The following is a 21595-nucleotide window of genomic DNA, read 5'->3' as shown; positions in this document are numbered from 1 at the left end:
TGCCAGGGATCAAACTCAGTGCCTCACGCATGCTAACTGAGCCACAGCCCCGGCCCCTATTAGCAGACTTTCTTGACTTAGAAAATTAAAGTTTTCTTTGGTAATTTGAAAACTTTAGATGATAGAAATAAAAAATTTAAATCTGAAAAAAAGATTATAGGAGATATTTTAGATATTAACTGAGTTATCTCTGAGTAGTAGGATTTTGATTGATCTTATTTCTTCTTCATGCTGATTTCTATTTTCTAAGTTTTCTGCATTACTGTATCACTTTAAAAATTTTTTTAGTTATAAATGGACACAATATCTTTATTTTGATTTGTTTATTTTTATGTGGTGCTGAGGAACGAACCCAGGGCCTTATGTGTGTGAGGCAAGCACTCTACCACTGAGCTACAATCCCAGCCCCACTGTATTACTTTTAATTAAGAAAATAAACCAAAGTTGTTGTTATTAAAAACACCATCCTGGCTCTACCCTGGGCAGGGACTGGAGGACAGATAGGTGATTGAAGGTGCTCACTGGTCATTTTCTCTGAAAAATCATTTACATAGGCCACGAGATCCTCAGAGGCCTGCACTAGGCCATCAGCCTTGGATTCTGAACCTCAGACTCATATGGAGCACGTGCCAGGAATCCCCCTGGGTTCAGAGGTCTCTTCTGGGATGCGGGGGGTAGGTGGAAGGGGTGGGACTCACAGTCTCATGGAGAGTGGTCCTCTGGAAGGCCCAGGTGAAGCTCATGGTGGCATTCTCCTCGATGGTGTAGGTGTAGGACTGTTTGCCTTTGGAGCCTTTCCACGTTTCCACAGGAGTGTTGGTTCTAGAATTCATGCCCTGAGCCCAGGGCATAAAAGTGAGGAGGACGTGCTGGCTAGAGCAGAAGAGGGTGCTCCTACCACTGCCACCCCAGAGCCAATCACAGTTGGTCAAACCCTGATGGTCATTCTGGGCCCTTCCTCTTGTGGGATCACTCTGAGCATGTGTCCATTATGTTAACTGGGACAGATGGGGGTCAACCCTGCCCTGGAAGCCCCACAGAAAGGAAAACGTACCACCATAAAGTAGAGCTCACAGTTCACGGAACAGATGGTCTCAAAGACAAATGTGATCCTGGCCACCTCTTTATTCTCTGTGTCTGCCATTACTGACTGTGGAGATCTGTGGGGGCAGAAATCAAAGGTCAGTTCCAGAGGCCAGGCAGTACTTACTGAAGGCTCAGGAAGCAGCAAGGGATCAACGGAGGGACAGGATTAGGTTCTGAGTGTGTTGGAAAGAGCTTGAACTGTTTTGCCACCCAAGCTTTGTGACCTTGACTTAGCCAAATTGTCATTTCCTCCATTGTAAAATGGAGTGATAATATCTTTCTTATCTACCTCTCATCATTGTAGTGACTTCCAAAGGCATAACAAATGCGGATGTGCCTTATGAAATGCAGAGGTGATCTGTAGACCAGGAGCATCACCAGCTCAGAGAGTTCTTTAGAATCAATAGCAGAACCTCATCAGGCCCCTCCCTGGGCCCACTTAATCAAATCAGAATGTTAACAGGATTCCCAGATGGTTTGAAAGCATGTTAAAGTTTGAGAAGTGCCACTATCATAAGGTGTAAGCTGTCTACATTTACTCAGCTTTGCCTGGCTTAAATGAGCAGAATTTGAGCTCTTCAGTAAAGTTCTCAAGCTCGTTCTTCTTTGGGGAAAGCAAGAGCCATGCTCAAGTGGTCTGGGGTTGAAGGTGAGGAAGCACCTACTATGATACTATGATACACATCTCCAAAGGCTAGGTTCCTTCCCCATGATACTATTGGGAGACGGTGGACCCTTTAAGAGGTAGGATCTAGTGGGAAGGAGTTAGATCACTGGGGACATGCCCTTGATAGGGATATTGGGATCTTAGCCCCCTTTTCTCTTTCTTTTTGCTTCACAGCCACCATGAGGTGAGCAGGTTGCTCCACCACACAACCCCCAACATGATATGCTGCCTTATCACAAATCCAAAACAACAGGGCCAACTGATTCATAGACTAGAAGCTCTGACATTGTGAGCCAAAATAGATCCTTCCTTTTTTTGAAGTTTATTATGTCAGGTATTTTGTTATAGTAACAAAGTTTATTAACATATTGTAATTGGAGTTTCAAATTGGAAAATACTTTTTTTAGAATGTATTCCCACCAAGCTTTAAGTTTGCTCATCTTACAAACACAAGATATATCTGGATACTGTGGGTTAAAAGAAGTGAAACTAATACCCTCTGAGCAATTGCCATTGGCTTAACTTCATCCCAGGAATGGAAAGCAGAGGCTTCCAAGGAGGGATGGAGAAGTCAAATTGGCAATAGGGGGGTCCATTCAATGATTCCACCTCAACTTTGAAGCACTCATGGGCAGAAGAGTTCACTTTGGCTTTGAAAACCCATTTATGACTTTTCTTTAGGCTTCAGCCATTGGCCTGGATTCTAAGCAACTCTGGTTCCCAGCTCCTTCTACATAGTTGTGTTGACTAAGGGACTGGAAGAATCAACACAGCCTGAGTGAGTCCTGCATCACAGGCCTATGTTATAGACCAGAAGCCTAAAGCCTGGAGAGGCAAAGTGACTTTCCCAAGTCCACAAAGCTACCAACTGACACAGTTCAAGGGTTCAAGTGCCCTATCTTCCAGTTCAGTGCTCTTTCTACCATACCACACTGCTGAACTTTTGGTTCTGTTCCTTAATGGCAAACACATTGCTCATTGTCCTAATTCCTTTTGGGATGTAGGGTAATACAACAACAAGAAAAATCCCTCTCAATCTTCTTGCCCCAAATAAAGATGAATTGTATATGAGAACTTCTGGCCCCATTAAAAAAAAAAAAAAGACTTTTAAAGTCCTCTCTGATGTGAGGAGGAGAAATTTTCAAGTAGCATGTGGCCAATCAGTGGGAGAAGCCAGGTGAGATGAGAGAGTAGTAGATAAGTCAACATAGGTGGTAACTAAGAAATTGTGTTGGCATCCAGGTCAGCCTGGCCCAACCATCACTGTGCCCCCATCTGTCCTGGACTGATGTCTGAGATGAAATGAAGTTCAACTTCAGAAGCTCTCTCAGCTACAACATGCTGAGGAGTGTGCTTCCGGATGTGGCCATGTTGGCTGGTGCTTCCTCTTGGCTTTGTGGTCCTCACCTAAATCCTGGCACAACCAGAGTGAGAATCATGAAGTCATTGTCTGAAGCGCCAACAGCTGTATATATGTGATCACCAGCTACCTCCCAGCCTGGAAAATGAGAGGAGAGAGTTAACGCCCTGAGCTCTCAGGTGCAGGGCAAATATGCACCAGGTGACAGGGGAAGGGAGAAATGGCACTGTCCTTTGAGGCATCCAGAACCAAAGTGCTTATACAGATACTTTGGTAAAGACTGAAGCCCTCACATCAAGATCTTTGGGATATGTACATGCTGTTTCTGCCTCTGAAACCTAAGTTTTGACGGAATATATGCCCACAAGGAGTGGGAACTTTGAAGGGAATACTTGTCCTGATTGGCTTATTTTTCTCAGACCTCACTATTATGAAGAAATATGAACTTAGAAGAAACCCTGTGGGAGAGCAGGAAGTGACAGCTCATGGTGAGGAGAGAGTTAATTACCTGTCAGGCCCTTGTACTCAAAGTTGATCCCACTGAGAACAGTTGTTTCCATGTTTGCAGGCAGCGTGTTCCACCATTTATATTCAAATCCCACAGCAGGTTCAGTCCCAGCTGGGCAGTGGACACAATCTGGGGGAGCCACAAGATCCATCACTCATCAGAAGACTGCAGCCACCCTGCCTGAGCTGCTGCCACACAGACAAGTGGCAGCCGGACAAGGGCAGCTGCTAAGTGCTGTTGCACAAAGTTAATTCAAACTGACTCAACCACATATTGACAAGGCCTTTAAGAAGCTTCAGATGTAAATGCTGACCCTTCACTCTGATACCTCCAACATCCCAGCATCTTCCTTGTGCACCAAAATTTTCATTTCAAAAAAACTCATATGTACAAAAATGCATATGCACCTTTCAGTCTGACGCAGGTAGTTCACATACATTACTGTCACTGTCACATTACTACTTCGAAATACATTCACAATTGATACACAAATCCCCACAATTCCTTTTTTTTCACTGTGGCATATAAGTTCATCTCAGCGCACCAAGCCTTCTAGTTAGCATCTCTGCCACATGCTGGAAGCTTCTGTCATGAGAATTGGGTCCCTTCAGGCGGGAGTCAGATTCACAGATACAATGTTAATTCTGACTCTGACCTACAGACAGGGCCAGCCCTGACCTCTCTTTTTCTGAACGTAGTCTGCAGAGGCAACCTGCTCCTCACTCCCTCTCTTGGAAGAGCAGAGTCTGCGTTTGGCTACTCTGAGCATCCATGCAGCGCACCCACACAGAGGACATAAGAATGGATAGGACACAGGGCAGTAAGAAGGTTACCAGAGCCGTTGGAGTAGGAGCCATAAGGACAGGGCTCGCAGGTGCTGTTGTTGGTTTTGAAGAAGCCTGGGTTGCAGGGTGGGCAGCGGGTCTTCACACCAGATGCAGGGAGCTTTACCGCCCCCTCCAGGTCCTCGCCACAGATTTTCGGTTTGGCCCATTTGTACATGAGCTGTGTCTGCAGAGATGGATTAAGAGTGGCTCAGCATGTGTGGGGTTTAGCAGGTGTTTAGGGCTTTAACTTGAGGATCCAGGAGTGGGGGCGAGGGTGAGGGGGTGGGATTCTGGGTGAGAACTAATGCTCCACCAGGGTGGGGAAAGTCGGTTGGGTCACCTGACACAGGTTTGTGTTCACTAACTGCTGGAAGAATGTTGACTGGATGAAGTGGGTTGTGTCTAATGAGGATTTTGTGACAGAAGGAATGGGGGACCAGTTGTCTTTTTAAAAAGCTCTGATTCCACTGCAAAATCTCACTACTTCCTTGGCCACAGGAAAAACAGCTGGTAAAAATCCCAGAACACAAAGGCACATGGAGTACAGGGACTTACATAAGGTCTAGGTTAAAAGGGGGTGGTTGAGATGTCCTAATTTGTTTTCCAAGTGGTACATTCTTTGCCTTTGTGTGTATGTGCAATAGCGGATAGAACCCCGCTGGGGTGCTCTGCCACTGAGCTACAACTCTGTCCCTTTTTAGTTTTTATTTTGAGATAGGATCTCACTGTGGTGCCAAGGCTGGCCTCCTCCTGCTTCAGCCTCCCAAGTCACTGAGAGTATGCACATGTACCACTGGCCACCTTTGCTCTTTCACTTATTCAGTAAACATCTGTAGAAAGTCTGAGACATCTCTGTGCCAGACCTGGTGTCTCCATGATGCATGAAACATGGCTCCTGGCCTCCACGAGCTTACGTCTAGCAAGGGCAGTGATGACATAACAATACAGGTGGGAAGGATGGACACTGTGTTGATGGGATGTCAAAGCAAAAGGAACAGCCAGTCAACAGGTCAGTGGACCAAGAAGCCGTGTTCTGCCACTCACTAAGGCCGTCCCTTGTCTTTTCATAGAAGCACTGGGTGCAGGAGACTTCTGGTGAGTTAGGGGGAAGTGGGCAGCTCCATTCTTCCCATGGCCCTCAGATAGAGTCAGACAAAATAGTGCCCTGATGGATGGTACTGGGGGATGATGAAAATGACCATCCCTGTCAAAAGGTGGGGCGAATAAGGCCTCTGTCCCTTTTGTTCAAGATAAGAAGGGTCAAAGTCTTGGGCTGAGGGTGTAGCTCAGCGTAGAGTGCTTGCTTAGTGTGCACCAAGGCCCTGGGTTCAATCCCTAGTACCCCCCCCAAAAAAATATATATATAAGGTCTTAGGGAGGAGCTCCCGGTGTCTTCATTGGTGCAGACCCCTGGGAGTCCTCCTTCTTTCCTGGGCTCAGCTCAGGCCTCCTCCTTATGAAGAGCTGCATGAACCCCAGGCTGTATCTTAACCTTACTCTTCCCTGCACTTCTCCTATGAGTTTCAGGGAGAGGTGGGTTTGGGCAGGAGAACTGACGTGGGTTATCTCTTGGAGCAGCACATTTAGTGGCCCAAAGAGATTGGCCATCCTGGTCCCTGAGAAACCACTGAAGCACAGCAAAAAATCATCAGGGCAATCATAGGAACCAGCTTGAGTATATCCCTGGATTTTAAAATATAATTTAGAGAACAAACTAAAATCACCAGACAGAGCAGAATCAATGTGGGTGTGAGGCATGCAGGAGACTTCTGTTAGGCGCTCTGGTGAATGAATATTCATGTGTTGTGTTGATGTGCACTATATTCATGCGCACTCCTTAAAGCTCATGCCTCTGCAATCCCTTGATGCTACGCTTGGGCTGTGCTGTGCGGCAGGAGCACAGACTTTGGCCTGACCCCAGCACCTAGAGGTCCAGTGGTGGTCAGGCAAGGGCAGACACCAGGCTCCAGGCAGCACAGCGTGCTATAGATCTGGAAGGCCTTGGTCTGAGCCCACGAGAGGCAAGCATGGAGCAGGGGGAAAAAAAGGACAGCCACATAGTCACTTGTTATGCCTAGTGGGGAGAAGAGGATCAGGATTAATTGTGCTCATTTTATAAGTGAATCAATTGATACTAAGAAAATGTCCTTTATTGGGTGGGAGGATTAGGAATTGAACCCAAGGGTGCTTACCACTGAACCACATCCCCAGCCTTTTTTATATTTTATTTAGAAGCAGGGTCTCACTAAAGCTTAGAGCCGTGCTAAGTTGCTGAGACCGGCTTTGAACTTATGATCCTCCTGCCTCAGCCTTCCAAGCTGCTAAGATTATAGGTATGTACCACTGTGCCAGGCTGGTACCAAGAATATGAAAGTGGTTTTTATACAGCCATGCAGAACACCAGACATAGCAGAACAGAGTTCAACTGACAAAGACTGACATTCTCTTTTGGCTTCTGGGGAAGGGAATGGTGCTCCAAATATGGGGAGGAGGGTTTGTGGTAAGAGATGACTGCGGGAAAACAGTCTCAGTTAAGGATCAAACTATTTCATGCTTAATTAGCAGAGAGAGTTGTCTTTCAGCCAGCAAACATTGATGCATTCTAATAGCTAAGCATTATGCTTCGTGCTGCCTGCAGAATTCCTGACTCCTAATTCTATCTCCTTAAGGGGCTCTGGCTTAGGGATACAGACAATTTTTCTAGAATGTCTAGCCTAAGATGGACCCAGTTTTACCTTCCAGTACATCCCTCCTCACTGATGCCGGTCTTCAGATTCACCAAGCACAAGCAGCCTCCTCCACACAGACTGCACCCTCTGCCTGCAAAGCTCCATGGGTTCTCCCTCATCTCATTCAGCTCTGCTCAGTCACTCCTAGGCCATCCTTACCTCTTCTGAAATAGCATCTCAACCCTCTTTCATTCTGTCTCCTAATCCAGTTTTATTTCTTTCTACCACTTATTCCCATTTGATGTATTATATACCCATTGTAGTCTACCTGTTGTCTCCTTCTTCAACAAGAATTAAGCCCCATAAGAGATAGATATTGCCTTGGTTTTGTTGTACCTAGTGCCTAGCACAATGTCCCAGCACACAGTAGCTGCTCAATAAATATTTGTTGGCTGTTGAAATGAACAAACAGCCTCCTCCATGAGGGTGGCTTATCTGGCCCTTCAGGCCTGGTTGCCCCACTTCTGGGCTCCCCCAGTGCCTTTGTCTAGGCTCTCTTTTTCCTCTCTTCAGCCTCCCACACAAGACTATGAGTTCTGTGAGAGCAGGAGCCCGTTCTCAGTCCTCTGTGATTCCCCACCTGCACATCAGTTAGCATGCAACAAGTGTTTGTTGATTCAGTGCCAACCAGAGCACAAAGGAATTTTTCGAGACAGAAGGCCTGGGGGAAAGAGAAACAACAGAGAGGGAACCAGTCAAACCATTCTCCAGCAAGCCTGGGAGTGAGAACCAATTCCCAGTGCCAACCTGCAGGAGCAGCACTGGGGAGTCAGCCTGACACGATCCATGAGGAAGTAAGCGGGCATTGACAGGCAGGCATGCCCAGAGGGGGGAAGCAAATGGGAGAAACCAAGCAAAAGGAAATGAAATGGTTTGTGAAACAGAGCATATGGGAATAAACCGTGAAATGAATGAAGCGAAAACAGTTTCTGGCCTGAAAGTGAATAAAGCCGTCTTGCTTTGCCCCCTGATTGTCCCTGGGGTCACTGCACAGGTCTGCAGAGTTTCAGCTGGTACCAGCTTCACTGACCATGGGAACTTCAAACACTGATAAAGCCTAGGGAGCATCAGGTGGTCTACCTGGGGCTAAGGGGCTCCAAGGCTATGCAACCTACCTCTCCATTGGCATCACAGGCGGTGTGTGTGTAGAAATAATCTTTGTCTGTGCAGGCCGGGCGCACCTTGCAGGAAGAAGATCCTTTTTCTAATTTGCCGAAATAAGAAAAATATTTGAAGTTGCAAAACCCTTCCACCATTTGTTCATGACCCTGTAACTCTCAAGCCCCTGGGGTACGTTACCACATAGACGTTGTGCAAAGTTGAAAATCCTGCACGCCCACCCTTCCCTTTGCCTCAATAGCATTGTTTCCAATTTCCCAAGCTCTGCTTGGATACCCTTTGCACTTCTCCTGGGTGTTATGAGAAGCCTCTGGCTCCACACTATGGGGCAGTGGGTCAAGTGACTGGGTCACAGGCCAGCAAGGAGGGAAGTAGCTGGAAATGGCATCCTGCAGGTTAACCATCACCGACCCAAGTTCCCTGAAACTCGCTACAATCCAGGTGCCTTAGTGTCCTGACTGTCGGTGTTGTTTTTCTACGCCTGAAGGACTGAAGTAAAACGTAGTAAAGCTTAGGACAGTGCTTTTAGACTTCTATTTAAAGTCTTCCCCTGAATGTTCTCTTAGCATTTGCCTAACATGAAGGCCTTTCACCTTTGAAATCTCCCCCTCTCAGTTCCACTGTCCTTCAAAAACAAGGTTGCAATTTCCTTGGATTCCACTTAAAACAGAAGGTTCCTTCCACTTTCCTCAACCCAGGCATCCTAGTACTGTCCTTAATCTTGACCCACACTCAGTGAGAAAAGCTTTACCCTATTCTGTACATTTTCCATCTGTCTTGTTAGATCTGCTCCAGCCCTGTGAACCCCTGGAAATGAACAACTATTTTATGAATCTTTCTTTATTTAAAGCAATCTATTTCACCTCTTTTGAACTTAAAAACCTTTTTTTTTTGAAATATGAAAAAAAAGAACAGCTTTTTCTATCTAGAAAAATATGCATAATTCATGCAAATGAAAATTGAATTTTTTCCAGCGAAATTTGCTTTCTCCAGAATAAAAACCACTGCTTTATAAAGTACACATTACAGGAGCTGGGGTTGTGGCTCGGTAGTAGAACGTTTGCCTAGCATGTGTGAGGCACTGGGTTCGATCCTTACCATTACATAAAAATAAATAAAATAAAGGTATTATTGTTTATCTGCAACTAAAAAATAAATATTTTTAAAGTATATATTATAATACTCCTAGCTGTTATCACTACTTCTAATATGAATATTATGTCCCCTGCAGGTGAACACTTAATGATGGTGACATTTCTTTCTCTCTCTGAGCCTCAGCCCTCTCATCTGAACAACACTGTCTTCCTTGCTGGAGCCAGCATGTGCCTGGCACTTTGGAAGTAGGAACTCATTAGATGGCAGTAACGATTATTACCCGCATGTTTGCAAATTATTTTTTATTTGGAAACTGTCACAGGAGATTTAATAAGGATTAAAAGTCTCTTTCCCTCCCTTTCAGAGAAGAGCTTATTTCTCCACTGATCCCTTCTTTTTGCCAAATGACTTCCTAGATCAGAGACCCTCCTAATTGCAGACTGGTTGCCCTGCACTGGGGAGTTTCCTCAACTGCGCATTTCCTGGTCTCTTCAGTCCCTGTCTTATTAGGGGGGGCAGAAGGGAGACAGCTGGAGTCTTCTCAGCTCATTTATTTGGTTAACAAGCAAGAGGCCCAATTTAGCATAAGGGATCCAGGGACTGCCAGAAGAGATTTGAGGGGAGACGCTGAAAACGTTCCAGTTCCCAGGATCTTGTGTATTGGGTCTAGCAAAGTACAAGGTGTGTGTTAGAAAATGCATTCTGCACAAAGACCCTGCTCTGCTTGTCAAATATTTGCTTAACCTGACGCCCTAACTCTGGGCTTTAACAAAAATGATCCAGCTGTTTACACACTAGCCACTGTTAAAATGGTTTTCATAAATTATTAACCCAAATGCTGAGATAAGCCTCACTTTGCCAGCTCAGGTTTCATCAAGGTGTTTAACGGGTACACTCATCAAGTTTGAAAGATCAGCCTAGATGCTTTTTGGCTAAGGGAGCAATGTGATTTGGATAGAGTTGGCCCTGGGCAAAACTGTAAGAAGACAAAGTTTATCTCAGAGGGCTCCAGCTCTTCGCAATATCCTTCCTCCTTTCAGTATCTTCTCCCCATTTCCACAAGTACGATGCTCTCACTTGGACCCATTTTATCAAAGGAAAACTAAGGATTCAAGGACCTGATGACACAAGGTCCAGCTTGGGTACCAGCTCAGACTTGGCAACCCCCTTAACCTCTCTGAACTTTTCTTTACTCCTTCACTATGCCCTGAATAATAAATTAGATAATGTGTCAATTGTAAAGCTCTATACATATGACTTATTATTGTAACCTATACTAAGAGTATTTTCATATTAAAAGTGGAGTATCCAAATAAGCCTTAATGAGAAGGAATTAATAAAAATCAGTGCTTACTACATTCCAGGCCCCTTTCTAAATACTTTATCTGCATTAATCAATCCCCATAATAACACTATGAGGTAGATATAATTATTTTTGTTCCCATTTTAGAGACAAAGAAATTGAGGCACAATCACTTCTTGGCCTTTTAAAGTTAAGATCAAGGGTAAGATCAACTGGGACACAGACAAATATTATGCCCAAGCTGTCACAGGCAGTAAGGGGTGGAGCTAGCCACTTAGCTCTGGAGTCCATACTCATCAGCTCCACATTCTTATTAGGAAATGGATTGCTGACATTCAACATGGCACAGAGGAATTAATCCTAACGTTCAACTCTTAGGTTTAGATGAGAAAGATGCTTCAAATCCAACTTTTGCCCTTAACATCTCTCCTGTGAGTTCTCCAGTCTTCAGCCCTATAAGCTCCACCTTAGTTTATGTTCTGGATACCAGCAACTGCAGCTGCTGCAGAAGCTCCCAATGGTGGCCTCTGCTTCCAGCCATTCTCTTCCTCCTCCACATGGCAGCCTGAGTGGTCTTTCAAAAGGGTCAAGTGACCCCCCCCCCAACCCCTGGCTTAAAGTCCTTTAATAGTCTCCACTGCTGATAGGATCAAATCTTAATTTTTTTTAATTAACTACCATGGACTAATTGCACTACTATAGAGCACAGTGCGATATTTTAATACATATACCATGTGTATCCATCAAATCAGGATAATCAGCACTTCCATCTCCTTATCATTTCTTTGTTTTTGAAACATCTGAGAACCTCTCATCTACATTCTTCATAAAATACATAATAGGTTATTGGGAACTATAGTTATCTCACCCTGCTACAGGGTAAAACTCATTCCTCCTATCTAAGTGTGTTTTGATACCTGTTATTCAACCTTCCCCAATCTGTCTGCCACATCCTCAATCCCTCTGTCGCCGCACTCTTCTCAATCTCTAGTAATCACTATTCTACATTCAAGTAGACTTTTTTTTTTTTTTTTTTTTTGGTGGTGCTGGGGATTGAACCCAGGGCCTTGTGCATGCAAGGGAAGCACTCTACCAATTGAGTTACATCCCCAACCCTCTCAGATACACTTTTTAAAAACAACTTTTTAGCAAATCCTAATTTTATTTTATTTTTTTGCACCAGGAATTGAGCCCAGGGGTACTTAATTACTGAGCCACATCCCTAGCCCCAATTTTTCTTAATTTGTCTCTCACCTGCCTCTTGGCCTTCAATGCTATTTCCTTCTACTCAATCACCAGCCATGGTGGATTGTTCCCCAAGCCTGTGGCCCTAGCTTACACTCCTATTCCAAATATCCTGCTCCCATTATATCACCAATTCATCTTTCAAGATCTCAGCCAGTGCAGCCTCTCTTTCTTTCTCAGAGAGACCTAAACACCCCTCCTTTTCTGCCTCCCTTGCACACTACACCAAGCATTCCTATCCCAACACCTACTGCACTATCAAGAGTTACTATACTTAGATGTTTCATAACCATGTTTCTGCTTTTTGACAGGTTGGAGGGCAGATACCATCTCCAACTGTAGCACCAAGCCAGTCCTTGCAGGCACTCAGAATGCACTTGTATTCATATGGGGCTTCTGTCAAGCTCTTCATGAATGTTCCATCACAGGCTCTTATCAGACTCTCTGCATTTTTCCCAGCCTTTCACTGACCCTTTGGAAGAGTTGGGTCTCAAAGAAATGTGACTCTCTTTGCACCACAAGCTGGTGAGGTGACCAGAATGTGACCACATTCTTCAGAGTAAAAACTTACTTCCCAGTCAAAGGTGCAGATTGAAAAACTGGTGGCAGAAGAATAGACTCCAAGAATTCAGGTTCCAAACTTAACACTTTCATAATAGCTCTCTATAAAAATCAGTTTATGTAGAGTTTATGAAAACACTTTTGGGCTGGTTTTCTAAAACACCTTGCCATTCAAACCCTTGCACAATTGCTGAGCTTAAAAAGGAACCGGAGACATACTAACAAAGGCCACCATTGATAGATGCAGAGCAGTGAAGAGGAATAAGAAATTCAAGTGGAAAAACAGGAATTTAGACTTAGAGTTAAAAACTTCCCCCAAGATCTAAACTTTCCTGTTCTTACTGAAAACTACACTTATTTGGCAAGACCTGTGTCAATAAATAGGACTATTGTTTTAGGAGTAGTGTAGAAAGAAGTAATTCACAAGGTCAGTGGCTAGTCTTGGCCAAGCAAACACACCATAATGCCAAGTATGGGTATTTCTCTGTAGGAATATAGGGTCTGCTCAAGAGAGGGCCTTGTGCTGGGTTTGCACATAGTTTTGCGTAAGAAAGGAAAAAGAATTGTGATGAATATTTTCAGGGGCAAAAAGGGGATTCTTTCTCTCTTCCTTCTTGCTTCAGGACCTGCCTTGCAGATTGGACCTCCAATACCAATCACTGGCTGCCTGGGCAGAGAGCCCTCTGGTGGCACTGCCCATCAGTGCTTTGATGCTCCCTGGCACCTCAAATGACCAGGCCCTGTTTCTCATGTTGGGTGCTTTAGGAAGCTATCCAGTAACTGTAAAAATAGGCTGCTTCTAGCCGTCCCTCAATTTCCCTTAGACCAGTGATTTCCAAACTGTGTTCCAAGGACTGCATTTCTCCAAAGTGCCTAATTTGGATAAAAATCAGTATGGTAGTACACACTTACAGTCCCAGCTACTCAGGAGGCTAAGCAAGAAGATCACTTGAGCCCAAGAGTTCAAGGCCAGCCTGGACAACAATAGCAACATCCCAACTCAAAGAAAAAAAAAAAGTCTGTTTTGAATTCAACAGAGATTTAGTCTCACAAAATATCCTAACTTCCATCTTTAGACCTTGTTATTAAAGTGGTTGTGCTCTTAGCCTGATTTGATCCATAAAGCATGCATGTACTATCACATTATATCTCATAAATATATACAATTCTTATTAGTCATCTAAAAGTAAAATACAACTTAAAGTTTGTGCTCATCAATATAGCCTCATGGTTCCTATAAATTAACTTTGATGATAATTGTTAGACATTAAAAGACAAATTTATATGCCGCTTTTATCTACTGTATCTATAGTACATAATTATAATTTTTTGTGTGTGTGGTGCTGGGAATTGAACCCAGGGCCTCACACATGTTAGGTAAACACCCTTCCACTGAGCTACATCTCCAGTTCTGATGGTTTATAATTATAATCGTATATAATCTTCATTAAATAAAGGAGATTTCACTGCTTACAAAGAAAGGATTGCAATATCTTTCCCTATGGTGCAGTTGGTGGAGATATGGATTGGCAAGAATCATCCAGGTTCCAGAAAGGAAGGGCTTAAGAATCATCATCTTCCGCTTGGCCAGAAGGATGGCTCTTCTCCCTGTGTGTTTGGGGGTATCCCCACCTAATTTTTCCCACCCTCAGAAACATTACCTGAGTATTTGTCAGGATCACATGGGTGGCAAGAGGTTTCTCCTTTATTTGAGTAAGAGTTGGCTGGGCAAAGTTTGCAGAAAGAGGAGCCCTGCTTGGCTGCATATGTGCCAGGTTTGCAGGGGAAGCATTCTGAAGTGTAGGCTACCCCTAGGGAGGAAGGATGGAACAGAAAAGCAAGAATTGAGCCTGGGCACTGAGACCCTGGAGACCGACTCCCACCCCCACCGGAAGTCAGCGACACACCCATTTCCAATCCTGGTCTCAGTACCTGTTATGGCAATATTTCTCACAAGCACGGGCTTGGAAACTTTGGACCACACTGAGAAGGCTGTGGTTCTCCAATAGAGGACATTATTACCCCGATTTAGCTCGACCTAAAAATGACCAAAAGGAGGCCTTAGTTCATCGCAGAGACAAGCATTGCCAACTTGCTGGTTTAGCCTCTCACCTGATAGGCAGTGCCTGTTCTGACCCTGTCCTCCCCCAGCTTTGCACCTCTTCTCAGCTTGGCCCAGCTCCCCTTTCATAAGCCTCCCCTTACAACCTCTTGTGCCCTCTCCCACTATTCCTTGCATTGCATATGCCAGGAGCATCACCTATGGCAAGGCCAATAAAGGGACCCAAGGGTCCTGGTGGGAGGGTGACTGGCATCCCTTCATTCTTCTCTGGTTTTTCAGTATCCAAGCTGGAAAGTTGCTGGTCCTTGAGGTGAAGCCATAGAAGCAACAAGCCAGCCCACATGCATATTCCACCACTCAAGAGGAAAGCAACCAGGCTTCCTCATCAGACCACTCCCTCCAGGGACACAAGAGTGGAGGCTCAGTGTGGGGGAAGCCCTCCTTTAGGAGAGGCCTTGCTCCCTCCTCTGGGCTCTCCAGGAGAAGGCTGGTGAGGTACTCACGCTGTGGAATTCCCATCCTTTCTCCGTGGTTTTCATCCACCTGGAGTCATCTGCATTGGGCTGGCACTGGTCGTTCTGGACCTGAAGCAGCAGGAGTTTGGGGTCAGAGTTCAGCTTTCTAAGGAATGAAGGGCCTTGCCCCATGCTGCAGAGCCCTTCAGAGGGCCCTTGTGATGGAAGAAAAGTTGCCAGTTTTCTTTAGGACTGAGTTAGGGACATGAGCCTTGAAGTGGGGTGGGGTCTAGCTACACAAAAAGAACATGGGAACATTGACACCAGAAAAATAATTTGCAGCTCAGCCATTTGTATGCTGTTTTCATGTCTGGGCAGGGCGAAGCACCTAGAAAATTCACAGATTCCATTCTTTCCCCTCAGAGTCCTTTGACTTTTGCCTTTTCTCCTTGCCTCCTGAGGCCTCCACTCATTTGCCCACAGTCCTCTCCAGAGGGGAAATAACTGTGATTTCCCAAGCATGACAACACTTGTGACTGATTCCTGCAAATGACTCTGAGCCTCAGAGGCTTTACCTCCCTCCCTCCCAGCACCTCCTCCCAACACCCCCACCCCCACCCTCGGCCAGGGGCTTACAAAAAACTCAAAGATGATGCTGGAATCTGGGTAGTAGTACTCAAAGTTAACAGTGCCGGACTGCTTCAGGTTGACAGCGTACATCAGTGTGGCTGTGCACTCGTCCGTGTTGGAGGCGATGTAATCACCCCGTGGAACCCACTTGGACCTGAGAGGGAACAAGAACCAAGTTCACTGGCAGCAGCACAACCCACCAGACTTCCGGCCATGTACAGGTATCACATTCTGCTGGGTCTCTGGGGAATTCCAGACTTGTGCTTCATTGGAGGGTGATAAAAGGAACTCTGAGGTAGATCAAGGAACCTGGGGTACAACCAACAAGAGGAAGATAGACAGGTGCAACTGCACAGTATGCAGTACTATGCAAAGGTGGATGGCAGGTGAGGTGAGGGATGGGAAACGTTTATTATTAGTTGCTTACTATCACCCAGGTCTGGGAACGACATGCTCTATAGTCATGATTTCTTTTTGTCAATAAGAGGAAGAGCTGTTTTTTCCCATTTATCAGATGGGGAAACTGAGGCTTGGTGAGTATTTTGCCCAATATCACAAAGCCATCAAGTGGGAAGCTGGGATTCAAACCCAGGTTGGCCTAACCCTGAATCTGTCAAGGTAAGTCAGTAGACGTGTATAGTCTTCGGAACCCAGAAGTTCATCCAGTCTAGTCCAGCTGTTGTTCTGGAAACATCCACTTTAAGATGCTACATGTGAATGGTTTTTATTGGAAGGGGAAGGCAGAGAACCCCAAAGAAAATTAGTCTTGTCAGGTCTGTTTTTGTGTCCTAAATCTGTCTTAACCCTCCTGCTTCCCACCATACCCTCTCTGAGCCAGCCTCCAAACTCATCCACATTCTGTCCTGCCTCTCCCATTCCTCTCCACACCATGGCAGGAGACATTCCCTAAAATGAGAATATGACCACACCATTGCTCAAACACTCCCCTGTGACTGACTCCTCATTGCCCTTAGGACAGGGTGTACATTCCTGCCCCACTCCTTATATTTCAGCTCACAGAATTTCTCTCAATTCCTCTGCCAAATTTTCTCTTGCCCTCTTCCTGGAACGAACTTCCTCCTCCCTCCTTCCTCCTCCCTTCTTCCTCCCTTCCTTCCTCTACTTAATGTCTCCTGCTGATTTAGAATAAATGCCACTTAGTCTAAGAAGTCTTTCTTGATTCTGTTTCTGCTACACATGCCTTAATTTTCTATTTCCCTTCTCCATAGCCATAATCCCATTCCACTTCAGTTATCTGTAATATATCATCAACTATTTAAGGCGTATATAAAGGTATAATAAGCACACAAGTACAGCACCTTGCTTAAGTAATATACACAGCAGAAGCCTCTGGGTACCCCTGGCCAGTCTCATCCCTTTTTCTCTAACATATCCCTTCCCCACTGCCAAAAGACCACTCTCCCGAATGTGGTACTTAACATCCCATGGAGTTCTCTATATGTGTCTCTTAATGATATATCATATGATAGTATTTGGCCTGGTTTTAAACGTCACATAAATGGCATCATACCTCTATAATCTGAAATGTACTTTTTGAGGGGAGAGTTTTAAAGTGAAACTCTCCTCCACTTTGTGTGTGTGTGTGTGGGGGGGGTGAGGTTGGAAATTGAGCTCAGGGCCTTGTACATCCTAAGCATGCATTCTTTTTTAAAAATAATTTTTATAATAATTTAATTTATTTATTTAATGTGGTGCTGAGGATTAAACCCAGTGCCTGACATGTACTAGGCAAGTGCTCTACCACTGAGCCACAACCCCAGCCCTCCCTAGCATGCATTCTACCACTGAGCTATGCTCCTGGCCCTTCTTTTCATTTTCATTACCATACAATAATCCCTTATATGATTCTACCATATTTATTTATTTCCTTACCATATTTATTACTCAATAATGGACATTTAGATTGTTTCCAATCTTTTGTTCTTGTGTACACTCTACTATGAACATTCTTTTTTCTGTGTCCTTAGATACATGTCTGAGTGGGATGCTTGAGGGTAGAGCCTCCAACTTTCCCAGCTACTGTCACATTGTTCTCCAAAATGGTTGATCAATTTACACCCACCAGAAGTGTAAAAGAGTCCCTGCTGCTTCACATCCTCTCCAATTTGGACCTGTCAGACTAAAATTGTTGCCAATATGATGTCGTAGGAAATGAGTGCCTAAGTGGGCTTTAACTCTTACTTTCTTGATCACTAATGAAGTTGAGCATCTTTTCTGAAGTTTATTTGCAATCCACATTTCCTCTTCTGCTCATACTTTTAATTCCTCTTCAATTGTCTGTCTTCATAGTTGGCCTGTAGATACTCTGAGGGCAGTGACCAAACTTACCTGTACACTAATGTATCCCCAGCATCAAGCGCTGGGCCTGGCACCTAGGGAGGACTAGGGGGGATTAAACAGAGGATATGAGGGAAGGGTGATCAAAGACAATCCCACTGTTTCACTGCTTTGTCTGAGACCAGCCCAAGTCTCCAACTGCTTAATAATGGCCAGTTAAAGGAACCTTAAACTAATCCACAGGGTTCCCCTGTGTCTGCCATAATAACAGGGCATATCAGGCTCTTCCGTGATCAGTATTACTCTCAAAACAGAAACAGAAACTGAGCTCATTCAAAATGCCCCAGCTAACCAAATGGCATTGATTCTCCTTGTTGAAAGAGATATTTAATGTATTCCACAGCATCAGCTATAAATAACTCCGAGGTTTAATGAATAATTAAAAGGATGCCATAAGTGGGTTATATTTGCAAAATGCATCACAATTCTGATTTTTGTCTGAGTGGTCCCTGGTGAAGATATCTCACATTCAATAATAACAACATGTTTTGATTGATTTCTAGAGCCAGGGGCATTGCTCTAAATTCTTTTACATGTATCATTTCATTCTTACCATATTCTTTAAGAAGAGTACTATTTTTATCATAGTTTTTAGGAAGAGAAAACTGAGGGCAGAGGTGATCAGGAAACTTGCCTTAGGTCATTTATCTGCCATCTGCACATGTTTTTCATTTTTAATGTTTATGGGGTTTTGTTTATTTGTTTGTTTGTTTTTGGTACTGGGGATTGAACCCAGGGGTGCTGAGCTTCATCTCAGCTCTTTATATTTTTCGTTTTGAGATAGGGTCTCTCTAAGTTACTGAGACTGACTTTGAACTTGTAATTTTCCTGCCTCAGCCTCCTGAGTAGCTGGGATAATAGGCATGCACTAGCATGCCCAATTTGTTTATCTTTTTTAAAATATTTTTTAAATTGTAGATGGACACATATCTTTATTTTTATTTATTTATTTTTATGCGGTGCTGAGGATCGAACCCAGGACCTCATGTGCTTGAGGTAAGTGCTCTACCACTGAGCTACAACCCCAGCTATCTTTTTAATGTCTACATCTATCTTTCTCTCAATATTTGGTCTTCTGTCTCCTTCTTAACCACATATAACACCCTTTTTATTATTCCCCCTAACTCCTGCTCCCTCTTGCCTTCTTGGCCGCTGATGTCAGGCGGTTCCCAGCATTGCAGCCAGGAGACATCTACCCAGGAACCCTGTAGCCTCCCCACAAATCTCAGGCCTGCCATAGAGATCCTGTTCAGTTGGTCTCTTTTGTTCCCAATGATTTATTTTGTGTCTACTTTGTGCCAGACAGGGTTAGATGCTGAAGAGACACAGCAACAACCAAGCAGACCACATCCTCTCCCACTTGAAACTTATATTCTCTTCCAAGTTGAGGAGAGAAACTTAACTAATCATACTGTACTAGATGTCATAAGAATTACAAGGTGATGCAAGAATATGTAATAGGAAAGGATTGGTTCTTTGAGGAAAGTGAGTTTTAGGCAGAGACATGAGGGGTAAGGAGGAGTCAGCTAAGGGACAAGAGGTGGAAAAGCTGTTCAAAGGCCCAGAGGAGGGGAGGAGCCAGGCTGCCAGTTTGCAAAAGAGAGGGAGAGTACTTGAGAGAGGCTGGGGAAATTGGCAGAAGGCAGAAGGCAGAGGGCAGAAGCCAGATGGACAGCGCCCCAAGAGCAAAGGTTACACAGACACCAGGGTTTTGAGCAGGAAAATGCTGTAGTTAGATTTTTGTGTTAAAATCAATCTGGCTGCTGGATGGATGTGGCCCAGAGAAGGCAAGGAGTGGAAGCAGGAGACTAGCTGTGAGGTGTTGAGGCAGAGCAGCAGGAGGTGGCTAACTCTGGCTTGGGTTAGGCTGGAGGAAGTGGAGCAGGAGGTGATGCTGGCTTGGGTTAGGATGGAGGCAATGGAGCAGGAGGTGATGCTGGCTTGGGTTAGGATGGAGGCAATGGAGCAGGAGGTGATGCTGGCTTGGGTTAGGATGGAGGCAAGGGGACCGAATTCAGGTTGAACAGGACAGCCACTAGGGTTTTTGCTACCAGCTCAATTGTTGCCTTTCAAAACCTCTCCAGGTGGCCATTTCCTCTCCATTTATCCAGAGGAGAAACAACCTTTCCCTTCCTCCCAGGGATGTTGGGGGATGCCTTAAGATCCTGGCTCTGAACCTTGCAACCACAAGTTGGTATTGACCGGCCCACATTCTGCCTTGCTAGGAGGTAATGATTTCTGGATTCTCAGCGCAGTCCCCAGACAGAGGAGAAACGCTTCCTTTGCATGGGTAGGAACTGACTGAGCCAGGTTTGTACCTTGTCCAGGATCAAATGACATTCAGTCTTGGGATTCAGATAGGCATTGGTCTTCTGAATCCCACACGTTCCCTCTTTTTCTGGCTTGTATCCTCTCTGGCTCTGGCTCTTATTATCATGCTTATAATTTTAACCCATAAAACTGAACTCTGAAATAACCAAAATTGGACTTTTGAATGTCCACCCTGTGGCTCAGACATTATTTCTTCTGGGAGATTGAAATACAGGCATGGGAAGCATTGCTCCCAGTTTTAGAAACTTAACTGCAACACAGTTCTTCAGTCCCTTTTATTCATTTCCTGGGTATAAGAAACTTTCCTTTTCTTTACTCCCACATTTATTGACAATCTATTTTTAAAATTTTATTTATTATTTAGTTAGTTAGTTAGTTTGGTACTGGGAATTGAACCCAGGGGGCACTTTATCTCTGAGCTACATCCCTAGCTCTTTTTATTTTTTTTATTTTGAAGCAGGGCCTCACTAAATTGCCAAGCCTGGCCCTGAACTTGCAATCCTCTTGCTTCGGCCTCCCAAGTCTCTGGGATTACACACATGTACCACCACATGCAGCTGTCCTTGTCAATATTTTTTTTAAAAACAACGTATGATTGCTTTTTGCATCTTTGCAACACCTGCTCTTTTTACTCCCTAGTACCCACTTGCACATCATAAATATTACTTGGAGTTGGCAGGACGGGGTAGTCAACAATTTGGGAATGGGCTTGAGTTCCAGTTTTGCCAGTTGTGAGCTCGGTAACACAGGTGGATCACTTAACCTCATTGGGCCTTTAGTTTCTCATCTCTGTAATGGGAACCATAATACCTATTTCATGGGGTACCTGTGAGGATTATAGAAAATAATGTATGTGAAGCATCCAGCACAGTGTCTGGCACAATAAAGGCCAATCTGAAATAAACACCTAGCTGTCCAAGTATCCTGAGCTGACTCTTCAACTACTGGTTAATAGCTTCATCTGAGTTAGAAAATTTTCTGGTCATTGGGGTCTCTCCAGTGGTTCGGAAGTCTCAGCCACCATGAACCAAAGCTCTAGTCCTACTCTATTCCCCCCAAATTCATTAACTCAGATTAGGCAGAACCAGTTTTAGAAGTTAGCATAAAAGCCAGGAAGGTATCCAATATGCTGCACATTGTGTTCCAGTCAAGTCAAGGAAGTTTACTGGCTGATCCAAACTTCCATAGTGGAAATCTGATTAGATTTTTGTTTTAAATAGACTGGACTATTTGACCCTGTCCCCTTACTATCCCCTTTA

At 44.5% G+C, this 21595-nt stretch overlaps 1 protein-coding gene across 3 annotated transcripts in view; it reads right to left on the bottom strand.

Annotated features, from left to right (window-relative positions):
- The window catches only part of Elapor1 (endosome-lysosome associated apoptosis and autophagy regulator 1), a 90302-nt gene that overhangs the window by 18045 nt on the left and 50662 nt on the right, over nucleotides 1–21595 (bottom strand). For all 3 annotated transcript variants that reach the window (XM_040287443.2, XM_013364156.4, XM_013364158.4), the window contains exons 4-13: nucleotides 15654–15801; nucleotides 15066–15146; nucleotides 14433–14538; nucleotides 14162–14311; nucleotides 8293–8381; nucleotides 4455–4632; nucleotides 3622–3750; nucleotides 3161–3251; nucleotides 1055–1160; nucleotides 699–836 (exon numbers count right to left, since the gene is read on the bottom strand). In XM_040287443.2, the coding sequence (XP_040143377.2) occupies nucleotides 699–836; nucleotides 1055–1160; nucleotides 3161–3251; nucleotides 3622–3750; nucleotides 4455–4632; nucleotides 8293–8381; nucleotides 14162–14311; nucleotides 14433–14538; nucleotides 15066–15146; nucleotides 15654–15801 (1216 nt within the window). The remainder of the gene's footprint in view (nucleotides 1–698; nucleotides 837–1054; nucleotides 1161–3160; nucleotides 3252–3621; nucleotides 3751–4454; nucleotides 4633–8292; nucleotides 8382–14161; nucleotides 14312–14432; nucleotides 14539–15065; nucleotides 15147–15653; nucleotides 15802–21595) is intronic.

Source organism: Ictidomys tridecemlineatus, chromosome 11 (genome assembly GCF_052094955.1).
Source record: "Ictidomys tridecemlineatus isolate mIctTri1 chromosome 11, mIctTri1.hap1, whole genome shotgun sequence".
Classification (NCBI taxonomy): Eukaryota; Metazoa; Chordata; class Mammalia; order Rodentia; family Sciuridae; genus Ictidomys; species Ictidomys tridecemlineatus.
This window is presented reverse-complemented; position numbering and strand designations above follow the sequence as displayed.